This window comes from Vespula vulgaris, chromosome 11 (assembly GCF_905475345.1).
Source record: "Vespula vulgaris chromosome 11, iyVesVulg1.1, whole genome shotgun sequence".
NCBI lineage: Eukaryota > Metazoa > Arthropoda > Insecta > Hymenoptera > Vespidae > Vespula > Vespula vulgaris.
The window spans coordinates 5395109-5414559 of NC_066596.1; the positions used below are offsets into that span (position 1 = coordinate 5395109).

The 19451-nt window shown below is 37.1% G+C and overlaps 1 protein-coding gene and 1 long non-coding RNA gene across 5 annotated transcripts in view; one reads left to right on the forward strand and one right to left on the reverse strand.

The window, feature by feature from the left end:
* Window positions 1-19451, reverse strand: part of LOC127067499 (uncharacterized) — an 82626-nt gene that overhangs the window by 62941 nt on the left and 234 nt on the right. For both annotated transcript variants that reach the window (XR_007782638.1, XR_007782639.1), the window contains exon 2: window positions 17082-17177. This is a non-coding gene — a long non-coding RNA (uncharacterized LOC127067499). The remainder of the gene's footprint in view (window positions 1-17081; window positions 17178-19451) is intronic.
* Window positions 1-19451, forward strand: part of LOC127067494 (discoidin domain-containing receptor 2-like) — a 58691-nt gene that overhangs the window by 30885 nt on the left and 8355 nt on the right. For all 3 annotated transcript variants that reach the window (XM_051002483.1, XM_051002484.1, XM_051002482.1), the window contains 6 exons: window positions 10135-10237; window positions 11968-12199; window positions 12679-12826; window positions 18159-18323; window positions 18909-19042; window positions 19137-19344. In XM_051002483.1, the coding sequence (XP_050858440.1) occupies window positions 10135-10237; window positions 11968-12199; window positions 12679-12826; window positions 18159-18323; window positions 18909-19042; window positions 19137-19344 (990 nt within the window). The remainder of the gene's footprint in view (window positions 1-10134; window positions 10238-11967; window positions 12200-12678; window positions 12827-18158; window positions 18324-18908; window positions 19043-19136; window positions 19345-19451) is intronic.

Sequence of the window (19451 nt, forward strand, 5' to 3'; positions counted from 1 at the left end):
CCCTTACTACCCTTTTTCTTTTCTTTTTCATTTTCTACGTTTCTTTCCCTTTTCTCAGCTTCCTCTCCTACTCTCTATTCCATTCTCTTTCTCTTTCTCCTTCTCTTTCTCCCTCTCCCTTTCTCCTCTTGGCAGTACTAACCCGTCAAATTTTTCATCGGGAGCAAGTGATCTCCGAGTTTTTATTTTCCTCAGGCCGGCTTCGCGATGGGGGTTCCCATCAGTCCAGAAGTAATGACTCGCTATTCTCCAGCCGCCCGGGGGATCAATTATTTTGAATCTAATGCGACAGGATAAATTGCATCCCACGGAAGGCTCCTTAGCCTCCCCACCCACCCACCCACCCACCACCAATTCCCACTTTCCACCTTTTTCACCCACTCCAAGCCTCATCCACCCCTTCCGTTAACTTCCCCTTCGTTCCCCTCCCTTTTCAGTCTCCTAGTAGAATAGTTAGCTACCCTTCTCTTGCCTTTTCTATTCCTTTCGAAACTCCCTCGTATTCCACGAGGAGATGTCGGTAAACGAGGAAGACGATTTTGAGGTTAGGAACACGATTCTCTATCGAAGACCACCCTCCCCATACACTCCCTTCGCCCACTAACCTTCCCACCAACATCCCACCCCACCTACCACGACCCTCGACCCCTGCCCGACCGAACTGGCTGAACGTTTAACTCAAGCGAATGAACACGCGATCGAGTTTTAGATTCGACGTTTTTTTCTTCTCCTTTTTTCTCTCTTTCTTTTCTCTTCTTTTCTCTCTTTTCTTTCTTTTTCTCTCTTTTTTCACCTTTAAAACCGATTTTCTCATGAACGTGCGAAAGAGAAATAGTGGGTATTTCAAGAGGACAGGTTCCATTTCATTTTTCCTTTTTTGTAGGTTTTTCATTTTTCTTCTAGCCTTTCTTTTTCTTTTCTTTTTTCCTTTTGGTTTCCTTTCCTCTTCTCTTTTCTTTCCTCTTCTTTTTCTTTTCTTTTTTAAATATAAAAATAGAGAAGAAACTCTCGTTAAATACGAAACGTCTATCTAAAAATCCTATTGCTCGTTAAATGCTTATAATAAATAGGAAGAGCGGCAGAGAGAAAGAGAGAAAAAAGAAATGGATTAAAGAATATGCAACGTTGGAAGGATAATGGAAAGTACTACTATCTACTTACTATTAGTCTCAAAGGAATAACTGTGTACGAGAGAAAGAAAGACAAAGATAGAGAGAGAGAGAGAAAGAGGGAAAGAGAGAGAAAAAACTTTGAAAAACAAAACTAGGTGGTAAGCTGAACGTTGTCGCGTCATCCTCGTAACCTTTTGCATGCACCGAGAGCTTTTCTAACTCTTAAACTTCCGTCTTCCTCGTTATAGTAAATGGTCTGTCTTTGTGGTTGAACAAACAGTTACACAAAGATAAACGAAGGCAACGGAGAGTACTCGAGCAGTCGTCTCGAGATGGTTTCGAGGACCTAGAATCCGCCGGCCCTTGTCCACTCTCCTTCGTCCCTTTTGCTCTTAAACCGAGTAGAACTCGATGCTTCAGGCAGGTCCATCGTGATCCTCCGATCTCATCAACGGTCCATCCCTTGTGGATCTCATTTGAAGAAAGTGAATAAAATATGACGAGTCTTTTGTTACTTAAACTTTATAACGTCCAAGAATTGTAAGCTCGTTAGATATTTCATAAAATCAAATTTATCCAAGTTTATGTTCTTTCGTGTTTGAGGAAAAAATATAATATTTGTCATTGATTCCGTTCGCACTCCTATCTACCTTCATGCGATAGACTGATATCGAGTAGGCCAAAAATGTCTAACTTAGTTAAAACCTTCTATACTTATAGTTGTATAATCCGAGAAAGAAAAAATACCAAAGAAATTATGTTAAAAAGTTTCGAAAAAAGAGTAATTGATTTTTAATATCACCCGACAACTTTTGACCCGTCCTGTACTTGGATGAGCACTCGAATACTTGGATTCCTTTCCTGATATATTTTTCTAATAAATTTTGATACATGTACGAAGATAATAATATACGAATATCGGAAGGAATTAGCTAATGCGAATTTGGCAGATATCTTTTAAATCGTCTAATTCTTTTTCATAGAAGGGCTATATCCTCGTCGTCTATATAAATTCTTAAGAGTACCATTATCTCTCGAGGACATATTGAGATAGGTCACTTGGGTCTTACGTTAAAGAAGAACAATCGAAACTCTCGATGTGACACGAGGGTTCTCATTAAAGAGGAAAACTTGATTAGAAATCTGATATATGGTATCTCCTTTCAAAGCCTTTCGATTAAATTTATATCTATTTATTCTGTGCATATATATATATATATAATATATATAATATATACTTAATTACATTGTAACTCTAAACATTAATTCCCGATCGGGTTCCTTATTAAAATGATATTCCATGGTAAATCTAGGATTAATGTATAATATTCAAAATCTTGATGTTCATTTTTCGAGGTAGACCTTTCTGTGACGCACCGTGTAATCATCGAATATTGCGCTCTCGTTTATATAGCTAAGAGGCAAGACGTCGTCGTGGCGATATCAAGCGAATAGCTTTTGCTACCCTGCATTATATACGCCGCACGCGATGTCGCGTCCGTATATTAGCGTATCAATGTCTCGCAGGATCGATCAAAACGCAGGACTATCTTCCTTTCGCGATCGACGTGGAAGGCAAACGATTAACTACTACCACAGCGGTAATCCTCTCCTGTATAACATTCATCTTTTTTTTTTTATTCTTCTATTTCTCCATTTTTCCTCTTTGTTTTTTTGAGACAGGAAACACTACAGAAAGAAAGAACAAAATATCCATTGTTAACGAGAAAAAAGAGAAGAAGAGTCTGTGAAAAGTGGGAAGAGGATGAAAAAAGGAAAGAAAAAAATGACTAAACTTCAAATTGGATACAAGTATCAACGAATCGTATCTCAGATCAAGGGATCTTTGATTCTTATCTCGCTAAGATCTCGCTAAGATATAACAATGATTATGCGCGCGCTGATCCATTGTCTTGTCATTCAACCTCCTTTGTTCTCTTTCTTTACCAGTTTCCCTTTCTCATCTTTTCAACCTCTTCAACCGCATCCTTCTTACTTTTCCTGCTTTCTCTTTCTCTATCTCTCCCTCTCCCTCTCTCTCTCTCTCTCTCTCTCTCTTTCTATCTCTCTATTCCCATGGCCTGGAAAGAAGATTTATATACATACATACATACATACATATCTACATTCAACATACATATACATATACGTACACGTACATATATTTTATATATTATATATATATATATATTCCCAAGTATGATAGAAGAGTGTAAAGGGAGAAACGAGCTCCGCGAGAGAAGACCGCTGAAAACCATCTTCCGGATAACCGTATTATCCGCTGGCATTGTCTACGGCCAGCCAATTCGAAGTAATGAGACACAGTCGGTTGCGGAGAACAATCGACCTTCCTAGCGTGGCAGAAGCCGCGACGTGCCTTCCTACCTTCTACCCTAGGCTCCAACCATCCAACCAACCAACCAACCAACCAACCAACCAACCAACCAACCCCTACCTCCCACCCACCCAAACCCTACCAACCTTCGTCTCATCTTCTCTCTGTTCGCGCCAACTTTCTCTCTTTCTCTTCCTCTTCCTCCTTTTCCTCCTTCTCCCTCTCCTTCTCCTTTTCAACCTTCCTTACCCCTACCTTATCCCAGACAGTACTGCATCCGCTTTCGTCAGTCCCTTCACTTTATAAGGAGCACGTCAATCCTAAGGAGCATCCTGCACGTAAAGTCCACACCCTTTCTTCTTCTTCTCCTTCTTCCTTCTCTTCTCCTACTTTACCCCTTCTTCTTCAAAGCATAGTCACGAAATATTCGTATTCTTCGTCGTCTTGAAACGTAGAACATCGTGCAGCCTGCTGTACGTGTCCTCGCTATTATTACTCGCACGAGCTACGAATACAAGTATAACCAGTATAACCGAAATATTCTTATTTCAAGTTACCTACCGTAAAACCTCTCGATAGTACAGATCTATATCCGATCTTTCATTTCAATATTATTAACCAATTATTAATTAAACGTGGATACCTTATTAAACGATATAAACCTGTTATAAATTAATACACTTATATAAAATATATCTCAAGCGGGACATAATAGTTTTTTAATAACTGGCTTAAGACAAGGATCAAAACAAAAAAAAAAAAGAAAAAAAGGAAAAGCTAACGAGTAAGCTTGGAAATATTCCTGTTTACTACTCCTCTATGACGAGTTCCCAGGCCTATGCCATGGAAACTCGTTAAAAAGCTCTATTCGGTTCATTTGCACTCTTTTACTGGGAAAGTACCGTTACAGCATATACTGAAGTTTCTTAACGCTCCTACTCGTACACGCAACTCCGAACAAACAGCTTGGAGCTTTTATTGGAATATTACTTTCGACCGTTCTCCCTCACCCCTATCTTCCTCCCCCTCTCTCTCTCTCTCTCTCTTTCTCTCTCTCTTTTTCACTCGTTTGATCTGAAAACTACAAGTAGAGATTTATTGTTCTCCCAGTACTACCACGTTTTCCTGCGAAAGGATTGCTCGAAATTCTCGCGGTCTCTCTTCAGTCCACACTATTTTTTTCTTGTCCTTTTTCTATTTTCCGTCTTTTTTTCTTTCGCCTCTCATCCTTTCGTTCTTTCTTTCTCTCTTTCTTTCTTTCCTTCCTTTCTTCCTTCCTTCCTTCCTTCCTTCCTTGATACCTTCAACGCTCGATACATATATCCAGTTGGACGTTATTCATAGCGTACTTCGATATTTCCACTTTTATCTCCGTCAGATACGTCTTTTATTCCTCGGGCCCAGTATGCATACTAAATCAGACGCTTACGAAGACTGGTGAATGTTCTAAGGGGGTGGGGCCTTTTCGGTGAATCTCTTTCTCTTTCTCTCCCTCTCTCTCCCTCTCTCTCTCTCTCTCTCTCTCTCTTTCTATTCAAACTCCTCGACATGATTTAATGCCTTATTTGAAATTCTCCTGGCGTTTTGTATTCGATACTTTTACGTGTCACCCAATAGATATATACATACATACATACATAGAAGATACCAGATCGTTTCTGTCTAGTTGACATCAATACCAACAAATCTCTCACTAAGAAACATACATAATGAACTCTTTAAACGATGACCAATATACTTTATTAACCCTAAAATATTTTTTATCAGATAAACAGGTCGATATTCGATAAATACCAATTGATCTTATTTACAAATCGTACGAATGTCGACAGTATTGCCAATAATTCCAATGATTTTGTTAAGAATGAAAACGTACGGCTGGAAAATAGCTGTTCCACTTTTTATTCCCTTCTCTTTTTCTCTTCTTTTTCTTTTACTTTTCCCCTTCGACTTTTTAACTCTCTCGTTCTCTCTCTCTCTCTCTCTCTCTCTCTCTCTCTCTCTCTCCCTCTCTTGTTCTTCTCGCGTGTATTTCGCACAAGTTCACGATTTATGAACGTGCGAAACGGCAAACACGTAATTCCCACCTCGTCTTCTACACGTAGTTTCTTTCACTATTTTTACTTGGAAATCGAACTTACGACTGAGTAATCGAAGTATATACTTATATCGAATAAAAATATATATACATACATACATATATAGATACAAGTGAATATATGTACTCGCCATTAACCTTATAATAATTTCATTAATCGAAATCGGATAACAAAAGTGGAAAAAACCAGTGTTAAAATATGATTAAGATTGAAAGTGAAAGACATCAGTTCAATAGATAATTAAAATTAATAATAGATAATAATATTAATAATGGATAATTCAAATTTAATTTCTAAAGTTAGAATAAGGAAAGATCCCGGAGAGTTGGCAAGCTTTTAACTTAAGAAGATAATACAATAACGTTTCTAGTTAGTCTCATTTGAATTCGTTACATCCTAAAACCAAGAACACGCGAGTGTGCAGTAATTTATGAGTGATATACATAGGTATACCACGTTTAATATATATTCGCTTTTCAGTATATATGTATGTATATATATATATATATATATATATATATATATATATATGCACAGATAAATATTTATTAATCATTAATATTCATTAATCATATCCATTATATTTAATTCTATATCATAAATAAATAGAGAATGATAGAGCTCAATCGTCGCAGAACATTAATCGTCCTTTCAAAAAAAAAAAAAAAGACAGAAAAAGAAGGAAAACTACAAAACATTACGGAGACATCGAATTCGATCGATTTTTGAAATACCACTTACAAGTAAAAAAAGCTGTTCACTATGTTGAAGAGGCGTTAGAATAGTCAAACCGTTAACGCATCGTACGAAAAGCCGGATTGTAAAGTTCCTCACAGGCTGTCCGGCACTTTGCGACAATCGGCTTTGTATGTTTTAGTATTTCTCTAACATGCACAGGTAATTCTTGTTTTTAGAACATTGCAATTCCAATACTTAAGCTTCCTCTATCTTTCTCTCTCTCTCTCTCTCTCTCTCTCTCTCTCTCTCTCCTTCTCTCTCTTTTCATCATATAGAATGAGGATCGAGTTCTAAATCGTAGCTACTATTCGATCGTACCTAGAAAAGGTCTTGCTAACTGCAGACTCCGCCATTTTGTTGAAACTTCGTCAGGCTGTTGAAACTCGAGGTAGTCGAGAGAGTCAAGAGAGATATCGACGATCTCTCTTTCGATCCTCTTTCGATCTCTCTCTTCCTCTCTCTCTTCCTCTCTCTTTCTTTCTCTCTTTCTCTCTATCATCCAACGACTCTTTTTCCGTTCTCTTCGAAAGCGGTGGGAACGCGTCAGGTGTTCAGACTATAATCCCTCAGACATCGGATGGTACCGATGGGGATAGCCCATGGCTCGTTGCAGCCAAGCCAATGGCGCAGGAACGTCCCCCAAACTCTACCTTCATCTCTTTTTCTCACTCACTTACTCCATTTCTGTCTCTCTCTCTCTCTCTCTCTCTCTCTCTCTCCCTCTCTCTCTCTTTCTCTCTTTCTCTTTCCGTCTATCTATCTGTCTATCTGCTTCTCTTTCTTTTATTTTTAACGCAGTCTTCCTCTTTCGATTTTCTTCCTCGATTTTTTCCTTTTCTTCTTTCCAAAAATTTCGAACGGAGAAATTTCTTATTCCAAATTACATTCGTAGTAACATATTATATTTCAAAGAGAAAACAACGATCAATCAGTTTCTTCACTGACTTTCACAACATTCGTAAAGTCCAGCCACAGTGAAATTACTCCTAACGATAAATTCATTTCAATTTGTTTTCTTTCTGTTTTTTTTTTTTTATTTTCTCTTTCTTTTTATTGTTTCTTTTTTTACCCCCATTTTTTCCGTTGCTTACACACGTGAAATCGCCAAAAGTTTTAATGGCACTTTCTCTGTCTCTCTCTCTCTCTCTCTCTCTCGCAAGCGCACTCACGCACACGAGATACAAAGAAGAAAAAAGTCATTCTCGCGCGTATGCACACATGCACATACGGAAATACATATGTATGTATAAAATACTTACATATGTACGTGCATAGACCCGAAACGAATGTTTCGCTGACGCTTGAAACGGCAATGTAAGCGCTACGAAAAAGAAGTTTAACGAGGTACGAAGGAACAGAGAATTTCGCCGGGGATATTAGCAAAGTTTTTAAGAAAATGCTACGCTGAGTAACGTCTCTTCGATATAAAATACGTATACGCACACGTATATACGCACATATGAGTGTTATGTATGTATATATATATATATATATGCATATATACATGCACGTGTGTTTACCAAAAGAACGAGAGAAAGAAAGAGAGAGAAAAAAAAGGAAAAGAGAGAAAGAAAAAAGTGGTAAAAAGATAGACATACGTACAAGTAGTAAAGGACGTGCAAAGATAGACAGATGACATGTAGAAACAGCCAGGTGACAACGGACAGGCACGGACATCCAGAGAAAACTAGAAAGAGACATACTACAAAGACAGATTGGTGGAAATAGAAAAAGACAGAGAAACGGAGGAACGGACAAATAAAGACAAACAGACAGAAGGTAGAAAAGGGTGAGGAAGAGAGACGGATAAAGAGCAACTGCATCATCCGTCTTTCTCATCAAAGACTTAAACTTACCACCCTATTTTCTCCCTCGGTGCCCACTTTTCTCCTTCTCTCTTCCTCTCTCTCTCTCTTATTCCTACCCATTCTCTATGTTTTTCTGACCGAACGCGAGTCGCGTGCCGTTCGCTCTTAAAGTCTCTCTCGTGCTTTCGAACGTCGCATCGTTAAGCGACTAGTAGAAACCCAAACGCTATATCTACATCGTCGTAGTTCTTATACGAAGCGTTTGTGTAGGACAACATCAAACGATCGTTCTCTTTCTCTCTTCCTTTCCTGCTATTCTCTCTTTCTTTTTACCACACACCCTATCCTCTCCCCTTCTGAATGAAAGAAGAGAGAAATAGTGGTGGTCGAAGGAATGGCAAGAACATTTACGAGCGTAAGGCATAAATTCCCTACCAAGTATTCGTTCGTTTAGTCGGAATTTGCATTTGTTAATCGGTCATGTCGCAAAGCTTATCACGTTCTATTGAAGAAAAAAAAAAAAATAATAATAATAAAAAAGGGATAAAAAAAAACCAAGTCGCGATATATGTCCGGAATATTAAAGGTAAATCGCCTGACCGTACTCCGATCTTAAACCCTCCTCGAATAATTTCTTTTATTTCTCTTCCCTCACTTTTCTTTCATCGACGATGGACTTCTAGGAATCAACTTCGTTCTTATCAGGACACGAGGGAAGTGAAATTCTTTTTCTCTCGTTCTTTTTTCTTTCTTTCTTTCTTTCTTTCTTTCTTTCCTTCCTTCTTTCTTTCTTTCTTTCCTTCCTTCTTTCTTTCTTTCTTTCTTTCTTAATTCAGTGAAACAACAACAAGCTAAGAGATAGAAGTGTGACGATAAACAATAAACCGTTCGCACAAGTTTATATTTAAAAAGAGTATATAGATTAGGTAAAATAGTATTCGCTAATAAAGGTGAAAGAACAAAGGAGAATATTGAATCGAACGTACTTTCATTTCACGAAAATAAATACCGTGTTGTTAAATATTTAGTAAAAAAAGAAAATACCATAGAAAATGTTTTATACGTTTCGCGTGAAACAAACTGTTCGTTGCCAATCAAGACAAAACGAACAAAAAAAAAAGAAAAAAAGAAAAGAGGAAACAAAACAAAAAACGAAACGAAAAAATCAGAAAAATGAAAGAACATATCGATAAATATTCCATCTCTTTATGCAAATGAATTTCCTCGTCGTAGTTTCGACGAATCAACACGCGAGTCCAAGCAAAGGTCTTTGATTCGTGTTTGCATGGCCATTAAAAAGATTTCAAAAGTTCCTCCCACTCACTCCCTCCTTATACCCAAGGGAGGAATGAAATCGTTCGGTGAAAGAGATTTTCGGGACGGTCGTGATATATAATATCATAGTTCATTGTCTATATCAGAAAGTTTAATGGAAAAATTACTGGACGAACGAGGATAAATGCAAAAGCAAATTGAAACATGAATGAGATAGCTGAAAGACGACTAATAAGTAACAGCGATTGAATAATAAGCCAACAACGGCGTGTTGTCGTCTACGGACCTTCGGGCCATTTGCCACTTATCTCACAACTTCACGAATAGCTAATGCAATGTCGGCCGCTCTTATAATTGTTGTTTACATTCGCAAATTCTAACAAATGTAGATTTCGAGTCTATCCAAAGGGAAATACAATCAACCATGGAATTCTCATCGTGAAGCCCCAAGCCTCGTGAACGAAAAACCGTTCTATTCCTTTTTGCACAAACGTGTCCAGACAAATCACGCGAGATTGTGAAACGTCGATAACGTCCTGGGAAAATTGCGCTCTGAAAATTGTTCAACATGCAATTACATACATGCGAAATGAATAAATAATGTTGAATGAATATTTTTCATCGTCATTATGAAAATATGGTTTCAATGTAAAATTATCCGGTCTATATTTACGTATTTATAAGTTAAAAAATATAAATTTTATTTAGATATCTGACTATGTGTGTGTGTGTGTCCGTTAATTACTCTTCTATTTATCTAATTACAGGATCATGCAATCAATCGCTAGGAATGGAATCTGGTGATATTCCAGATTCCTCGATAACAGCGTCATCGTCGTACGTAACTAACGTTGGTCCACGTAATGGAAGGTAAAAAAAAAAAAAGTAATATTATCCTCAAACAGTTCTACTCTTTCATTAAAAATTTCAATTTCTAGCAGACCAGAATTGTTCAATTTTTTCTCAGTCCTATAAACGTATTATATATACAGTGACGTCAACTGGAAAGTACCTTTCAAATAAAAATTTCTTTATATAAAATCAAATAAAATTATCTTTAATTCGACTATATTCCGACTATTGATAAAAAAAACAATAGCATTTCTGTTGGTAAAAAAAAAGCGAAGGAAAAGAAAGATAAAAAGGGAAAAATATATTTCGATGGACTGAGTAAAATTAATATTAAATAAAATACTCGAATGTCCTACAACGAACTTAATGAAATTCACAATTTCATTTTCTCGAAAAAAAAAAACAAAAAGATCATTTTACAAAGTGACGTTAATATTTCTGAAAGGAAATTGAGTAAACTACCCCCACCGAGATATCGTAACGCTCTCTTCTCTCTTTCTCTCTCTCTCATCTTTTTACTTTTCTTTTATCCAACCGTACATCCGCACGATCTATTTATGATTTAACGATCCCATCCGATTTCGCTTTTTCACAAAAACGTTTACATTTAATCGCTTTTAATCGTCTCGGCTTGCGTATGAGATTAATCGACGTTAAGCTTGACTGCTTTCGCGTAATGTTGTTTCATCTCATTTCTGAAATCCGAAGACGAAGAAAAAAGAATAAAAAAAAATAATAAAAAGAAGAAAGAATAAAATAGTGAGAGAAAAAAATAGAAAGATAGAAAGAGAAAGACAATGGGGAAAAATTATAAGGGTGTATCGGTCGATTTCGATATTCGCAAATTGGAGTACACCGTTTTTCGTCGTTTCGACGTTGAACGCGTGAAATTGAATTTTATATGCACGTATATACCTACATATACATATACATATACATATACGTATATGTGTGTGTGTATGTGTGTGTATATATCGGTGGCTTTTGAGGAAACGCGTGGGGACACGATATTATTTTCCACTTTGTAAAACGTAATAGCGTTGAAAAATATAGTTAAAAAAAAAAAAAAATACAAATCGCGACCGATGAAATATTACTTCCGGCGTACCAATAATGCTAATATTCTCTCTCTCTCTCTCTCTCTCTCTCTTGCTATCTCTTTTTCTCTCTCATTTTTCATTCTTTATGTCTTTTTTTTCTCTTTTATTATCTTTTAATTGCAACAACGAGAGCAATTTTTTTTCTACGCAAAAGTATCACTTCACCAATTAGCCACAAACTTTCGTTACGTTTCAACTCTCCAATGTTATGTTTCATTCATAAATATTTAAGTGGTCGAGAAACCAATTACTTTAAACATACTCATCAATCATTATACCGGTAAATCATCAAACGATTACGTGTTTGTCGAAAATTAAAAATATATCTCCCAGAATAAATGATCGGTTGATGACGACGAAAAAAAAAAAAAACAAAAAGCAAAAAAAATGTTTAAACGAAGAAAAAAACATGAAATTCAATTACCTGCGCGCACGGATGACAGGTGAAAAATGATTCGCTTAAAAAAAAAAAAAGAAGGATAGAAAAGAGATAGAGAAAAAAAGAAAGATAGCGATATAGAGAATTAAATAAAGCATCGATTGCAAAATAAAATGCTTTTTAGGTTTGATGTGATCTATAGTATTTTCCCCATATTTCCTGATACTAAATCGATATCACATTTTTTACTCTTCTTTTTACATGAACAGACTACGAAAGGAGACAGCGGGTGGCGCATGGTGTCCAAGAAGTCAAATAGAAAGAGGAATTCGCGAATGGTTACAAGTGGATCTTCCGGGAGCCCATGTGATAACCGGAGTGCAGACACAAGGTCGTTATGATCATGGCCGTGGCCAGGAATACGTTGAGGAGTATACTCTTGAGTATCGACGACCAACATTTTCCGAATGGCGTCGTTATAAACGTTCGAATAACCAAGAGGTACACTTACACTTATTTTCCTTTATTTCTGTTTCCTTAATTTCTTTTTTTGTATTTTTCTTTTTTTTTCTTTTTTCTTTTTATTCGAGCTTCTCTCATCTCTATATCATTCCTTTTATCGGCATTTCATCGACTCCAAACAATCGTCTTTCGTCGCTTACTTCGAATTAACTTTATTTCTTTATTATACTTCGTTATCTGCTATAAATATAACTCAACGAAAGTATAATTTCATAAAATCGACTAAAATGTCTGACGAGCTTTCGAAAGCTATTTGCTTATTATTCAAATATTCGCGACTATATTCGTTCAATAATTTGTCAATAGTGAAATAAGTGTTAATGGAGTCTTCGAAATCGATTGAATGAAATTAAACGTCTTAATCTTTTTAATCGAAGGTCTTAATAATCGTGTTATAAAAACGTATTATAAACGATTAGGTTTGACGATAAAAAGATATGGATTATTTATTGTTGCAGGTTTTCCCTGGCAACAGCGACACGTCCACGGTGGTGTCCCATAATCTTGTACCGCCGATCTTCGCCAATCAAATTCGTATCTTGCCACATTCGGTCCACAGACGTACGGTTTGCCTTCGTATCGAACTCAGAGGTTGTCAAGATACCAGTAAGTATATTTTAAAAAAAGAAAAGGTACAATTATTTCCAAATGCATACCACATTTAAAAGAACGCTAACACTTTCGAAAAGTTCCTATCAAAATTATAAACTCGCTGAAAATCGTGAGGAAAATGTTAAAAAAAAGAAAGGGGAGGATTACTTTTGTTACGAATATTTGTAGAAGCTCGTTTCCACGCTTTTCACGCACGCGAGACGATCATTTTGAAAAAAGTAAGAAAACGATAGAAGAAGGAGGGAAGGAATAGGAATGAGGGGGAAGGGAGTTGCGGAAAGGAAAAGAAGGAGGAAGAAAGGGAAGGGGATGAAGTAAACGTGAAGTCGTTGGTTCTGTTACCGCTTCCAAGAAGCATCCTATTCCTCTAGACATCGTTCTAGTAAGAGAGAGAGAGAGAGAGAGAGAGAGAGAGAAATAGAAAGAGCACTAGGTAAGGTGGAGAAGGTGTTACGACGAGGCGGTCGATTAATTTCCAAATTGCAACTCGATTCAATTTGGTGAGCGCGGCCGTTGAGACGGCAACGAGTACGATGCTACTGATGGTGATACTGGTGCCAATGCTGATGTTGTAGAAGTAGTAGTGGTGGTAGTGGTGGTGGTGATAGTGATGATGGTGGTGGTTGTGCTGGTGCTGCTGCTGCCAGGGTGCCAATTCGCAAACTCCGTCTACAGTGCTGGATTCCATTAGCGTCGGTAACGGCGTTATACGAACTAGCTCGTTGGTCCGACTCGTCGTACATTTGTTTTCGACCTAGTTCCGACGTTCATACCAACCCTACCACTACACTACGCTCTATAACATGTACCTGCCTAATGGAATCGATGAGAGGACATTGTATCCTCACCGGCCGCGATATAACGAATACATAACACCGCCCCCGAACATTATAATAATTTCTTCGATATTACGAGCGGCACCCCAAGCGTATCGTATCGTAAGCTGCTGCTACTACTACCCTCCTGATGCTACCCTCCGCTGACGCTACCATTTTATTCTCCTTCTATCGTATGCAATACCATCAAGACACATGAGCGTGCGAGCACGCGTACCACTTTCAAACCAATATTTTCTTACCTCGGAGAAATACTAAAAGATCGAGCAAGAAATCAACCGTATCCATGTAATCTATCTTTTCTTTCCTTTTCTTTTTCTTCTTTTTCTCTTCGTTTTTCTTTTCCTCTTTTTTCTATACGTTTATTATATCATCGTTTTTACTTACATTTTTTTTACCTATAACTCTTCCTGATAAAAATCGATATAATGGATCGAACCCGTTATCGCCGCAATAAAATCGATGCGTTTACGTGGCTTAGATTTGATAAGGATAACGAATCGTTTTTAAACGGTTATTTCATATATCCTAAAAACTTGTGGAAATTATTAATAAGTAAAACGAATCTAGAGTTAGATCTCGCGCTATAGGTGGGACAATTTCTAACCCACTTTTTATAAAAATTATCCTTCGAGTTTCTACCAGCTTTCTCGCCCTTCCTGTTTATTTTTATCGCAAGTTCCTCGCTAGGGTTGGTTCACTTCCGCGATCTATTTCTGAGTATTTCTTTTCTCTCGTTCTCTCTTTCTCTCTCTTTCTTTCTTCCCCTACCTATCTCTCTCTCTCTCTCTCTCTCTCTCTCTCTCTCTCTCTCTCTCTCTCTCTCTCTCTCTCTCTCTCTCTCTCTCTCTCTCTCTCTCTCTCTCTCTCTCTTTTCTGAGTTAACGAAAGGTCGCAGCACCTTGCGCTAGTTAATTTATGTATGGGTGCGTGACCCACGTATAACAAACGTGGCAGTACATCAACGTAATGATATTTACATACATTTGCATGTAGCTTTTACCTGCTCGGTTTAGCCACATTAAAAGAAAAAGTCTTGAGCAAGGAACAAGGTTTTCTACAAATTATACTAATCCGCAGACGGAGAATGAGAACTTCTCATCCCCTTCTGTCTCTAGAATTTGAAGGAAAATCGAGCCAAGAGGCTGGATTCTCTCTCTCTCTCTCTCTCTCTCTCCCTCCCTCTCTTCATCCCTAATCAGAAGAAAAAAAAACCTTAAGTGCCTAGGGTCGAAATGAACTAGCTAAAAAACAAAACAAATACAAAAACTAAAACAAAATTCATAAATACTGTTTTAGAACAACTTTCCCTCTCTCTCTCTCTCTCTCTTTCTTTTTCTCCCTCCTTTGTCTTTGCATCGAGACGAAAAAAAAGAAGAAAAGAAAGAAGAAAAAAAAAAGAAAAAAAAACGAAGAGAAGAAAAAATTGTCAATAGGCAGGTACAGCTATAATAATTCAAGAAAAAATGATATACATTGTGGAAAGAGGGGAATGTGAAGGGGGAACTAAACCTTGTTGGTTACCGAATTTGCATAAATGATTTTCTTAAACCATTTAATAATAAGAAGGCAAGAGAGGAAAGGAAAATTACGAAAAGTGTTGGCGGGGGAAGGTTTGGGGATGGTAAGGGTGACGAGGGTAGTCTCAAAGAAGGAAAGAAAGGACTTGAAGTAGGGAAATTTGAAGCGGACGTAAGAAACGCTTAAGAGTCAGAACGAAAAAGAAGAAGAAAGAGAGAAAGACAGAGAAAATAAGCGAGAGAAGAGAGAGAGAGAGAGAAAGAGAAAATGAGAGAATGAGAAGAGCGTGCTAGATCGAGCTTGGTCTACGGAATGGCAGATTTATGGAGGTCGTGCACGGCATCTGGTTAAAACAACGTTGATGCCGTACCCGAACGTTGAACACCAGCGATTACTTCCGACTAGTCGAATCTGGAATCTCGCACAACGACCAGCAGCAGTAGCAGCAACAGCAACAACTAACAACAGAGTAGTAGTAGCAGTACCAGACCAGTACCAGTACCAGTACCAACACCAACATCATCACTAGCACCAGCACTAGCACCAGCACCAGCACCAACAGCAGCAGTTGCAACAACAGACAGCGCAACGGGCTACCCTTGCCGGCCACGGTCACCTCTAAAATCCAAAGCCATTGTTTTCCGCCATTGACATTTTCGATCGTCCTGCTTTTCTCGACCTTTCTCGTTCCCATTTTCAAGCCACCTTTGCAATTATTGTACTAACGTTCGAATAATGTTTCTTAACGAGTTAAACCGTAAAACGATCGATCGAATTTGCTAATCATTAACTTTGTTTTTTCCCTCTGTATTTCTTTTACCACTTTGTTTCTTTCTTTCTCTCTCTTTATTTTACGTCTACTGTTGGATCGTTATTTCGAAATTTTTCTTTTTCAGTAGTTCACTTATCTTCACTCATACTTTCCCCTTCGTAATTACTGTACCAACGTTCTAATAACATTTTTTTAACGAGTTGAATTATAAAACGATCGATCGAATTTACGAATTAAACCTTATTGTTTTTTTTTTTTTTCTTTCAAAATATCTTATCATTTTGTTTCTTTCTATATATTTTTCGTCTACTATCGGATTATCGTTTACAAGTTTTTCTTTTTCTTTTTTTATTGCGCTTGTCACTTAATACTTCTTCTTGATAAATCTAGTACAGCTATCCCTTATTCGCTACCATCGAGATATATATATATATAATATATAATATATATATATATATACACATTTAACGATAGAAAAGACCAAGCACTGAATGGAAGCTTTCACACTACCGATGCACGAGGTCGTTGCACTTTTAGACTCGACGCGACATCGATTGCGATCGGCGATGAATGAAGCACGAATCTAAATGGAAAAACTTGTGATACCACGCACGGTCACGTGACGCCTATGAACATTTCAGTAATGGTGCGAATTTTCTTCAACGTCTACTACCATTTACGCGACATAGCACCCTGACATTTCCGCTTCGAAATATCTTATAAAATAGTAATATTAAAAAAAGAAAAAAAAGAGAAGAAAAAAGGGAAAGTTGGGCGAGGAAAAAAAAAAGGAAACACATCAAATGAGAATTCATTTCCTGACGAATGGAACTAACAACTCGATAGATAACTTATTTGACAATACGTGATAATTAATTTAAATAAAATAATACAATCTTTTACGCCTTTACAATACGACGTTCATTTTTAAAGTCCAATAAAAAAGGTGAAGTTTTCTCTTCTTTTTTTTTTCTTTTCGTCTATTCTTCTGAATGAAATACTTCACTTAATATCGAAATAAAATAAAAACGAGCAGAGTCATGTCGAGGGAAAGATATTTATATAAATTTATCGGATTATTAGTCTGTTTTTAAATCAAATGTCAATAATAGATACCTACCGTTTAGAGATCGTCAAGCCGAAGATCTCGACTTCGAAGCCCAGCAATAATTTAGATGACGGACGAATGGAAGATTGCCATTTTAATTGAATTACCCTATAAACGGATTAACGTGATAGAGTAGAATTACCGGTAAGAGCGCCGTTATTATCGTGCGCGATGATTCGTGGTTCGCTTTTGGATAATGCATTTCCTCGTTGCTATCCTGGTAACAACGAATCATTTTCAACGATAGAAAATTCTCGATATATCACGTTATTAAAAACAACTTAATTATGTCCCTATAAATCAATCAAAATTCTGTTTTGCAAAAAGGATTACCACGAAATATGAATGATCTCTTATACTACTAAAATATAATATTTATCCAACATCTTCGTGAACGTATTATAAAAGCAATAAAAGATTGTTATTATTTTTAGATCGTTCACGTTTCGACGGCTAATTCCAATTGATTTTCACGTTTGTGTGGGATAAAAGAAAGAGATAAAAAGAGATTAAAGGGAGGAGGAGGGATAAAAGAAGAAAGGAACGAAAGAAAAAGAAAAAGGAAAGGGAGAGGATAAGGAAAAAGAAAAAAACGTCATGTACAAGATTCGTCGACGCTAATTGCTGATTATTAAATCAAAATGAACGGTGCGTGCTTTGTGCCTTCACATCGGCGTGCTCATGGAAATGTTAAAAAATTATTATACGTGCTCACTTATAATTTGACCGTAACATGCTTGACCAGCGCATCGCGTGACAACATAACTCGCGAGAAAAAGAGAGAAAGAGAGAGAGAGAGAGAGAGAGAGTGAGAGAGAGAGAGAGTGAGAAGAAAGACTAGCGGGGGTTTGGAAAGTAGTAAAACGGTCGACATTTTGCGTGTATAACCGTGAAATATTAAAAGCAATTAAGTGGCTTCTAGCGCGAAATGGCAAATCGAGTAACCCGCAGACGCCATATTTTTTATTTTACAACCGACTTCATTCGAATCTTACTTATCCCAAATATATAAAGAATCATCCAAAATTCTTTTCCAATATATTGTCTAAGATATCTAATAGAATCTTAATTGACATTTTGATTTTCCAGATGGCATAACGAGTTATACTATACCAGAATCACCGATGGTAGAACTCAGTGACACTTCGTACGACGGTAAAAGGCAGTACAACTCGTTGACCGATGGTTTGGGCCGACTGATAGATGGCGAGGTCGGCGCGGATAATTACAGGCTGGACATGGGAGATGGAAGAGGTAATCGGTGGGTGGATATACGCCCAGAGTGTCGACCGTTGAAATCGAAAGATTCTCGAAAAATCTCACATTGTTAAGATCGTACAATAATAAATTTCTTTTCTCCAATTAAGTTTCTCCAAATTGATCAACGTATAGCGATCTATAGTTAACTATCTCTTTCCCTGTCTCTCTCTCTCTCTCTCTCTCTCTCTCTCTCTCTCTCTCTGTCTGTCTATCTCTATCTATCGGTTAACCACTGCGTTATTTATTCGTTGTTTCGATACTCCACTTGACTCCAATCGACTTCTTTTAATTATTGATAAATCGTCTCTATCGATCAGAGCCTCTATTTCAAACTGGCACGATGTGTATACGTCATCATTTTCAATCTATAACGACACTTGACATTTTGCACTCTTAACTGACAACACGTTTTTTAAATGAGACCGTACCAAATCTGTACTCGAGTATTCCATTTATTGATTGTTCGATAGAACACCAAAATCTTACCAGTTAATAGAGACTAAACAATCGATTAAATATTAATGTAAAAGCTTGACTTTAATCGTTATCGTTAATATCGATTGATTTTTTTTCTTACAGGAACCGGGTGGGTCGCTTGGATGCGCGATACCTTTGCTACCGATTTCGTAGAAATTGTCTTAGAATTTGAGAATTATTGGATATTCGAAGCCGTTCATATTTACACGAACAATTATTTCTCGCGTGACGTTCAGGTAAAACAATTTTATCCTATCGATCGAGTTACTTGTGCATTTACTTCTAATTTATTTAAAACAAGTTTATTCTGATTCTAATATCGCGTTGCAGGTTTTTTCGAGGGCTAATATTTGGTTCAGTCAAGATGGCGAATATTACGAGGACGAACCGATCGCTTATTCTTACATACCAGATATAGTATTGGAAAATGCCCGGAATGTTACGATTGGACTTCGCGGTCGACAAGGAAAATTTCTTAAATTTCATCTTTATTTCGCAGCACGTTGGATCATGATCGGCGAGATTATGTTCGACAAATGTAAGTTCCACGAGAACGTTCATGGATTTTTTTCGTAATGACCTTGTTCTCGCTACTTAAAAATTTCATCATTTCTATACTCGATATTCATAAGTAAATCTATATGA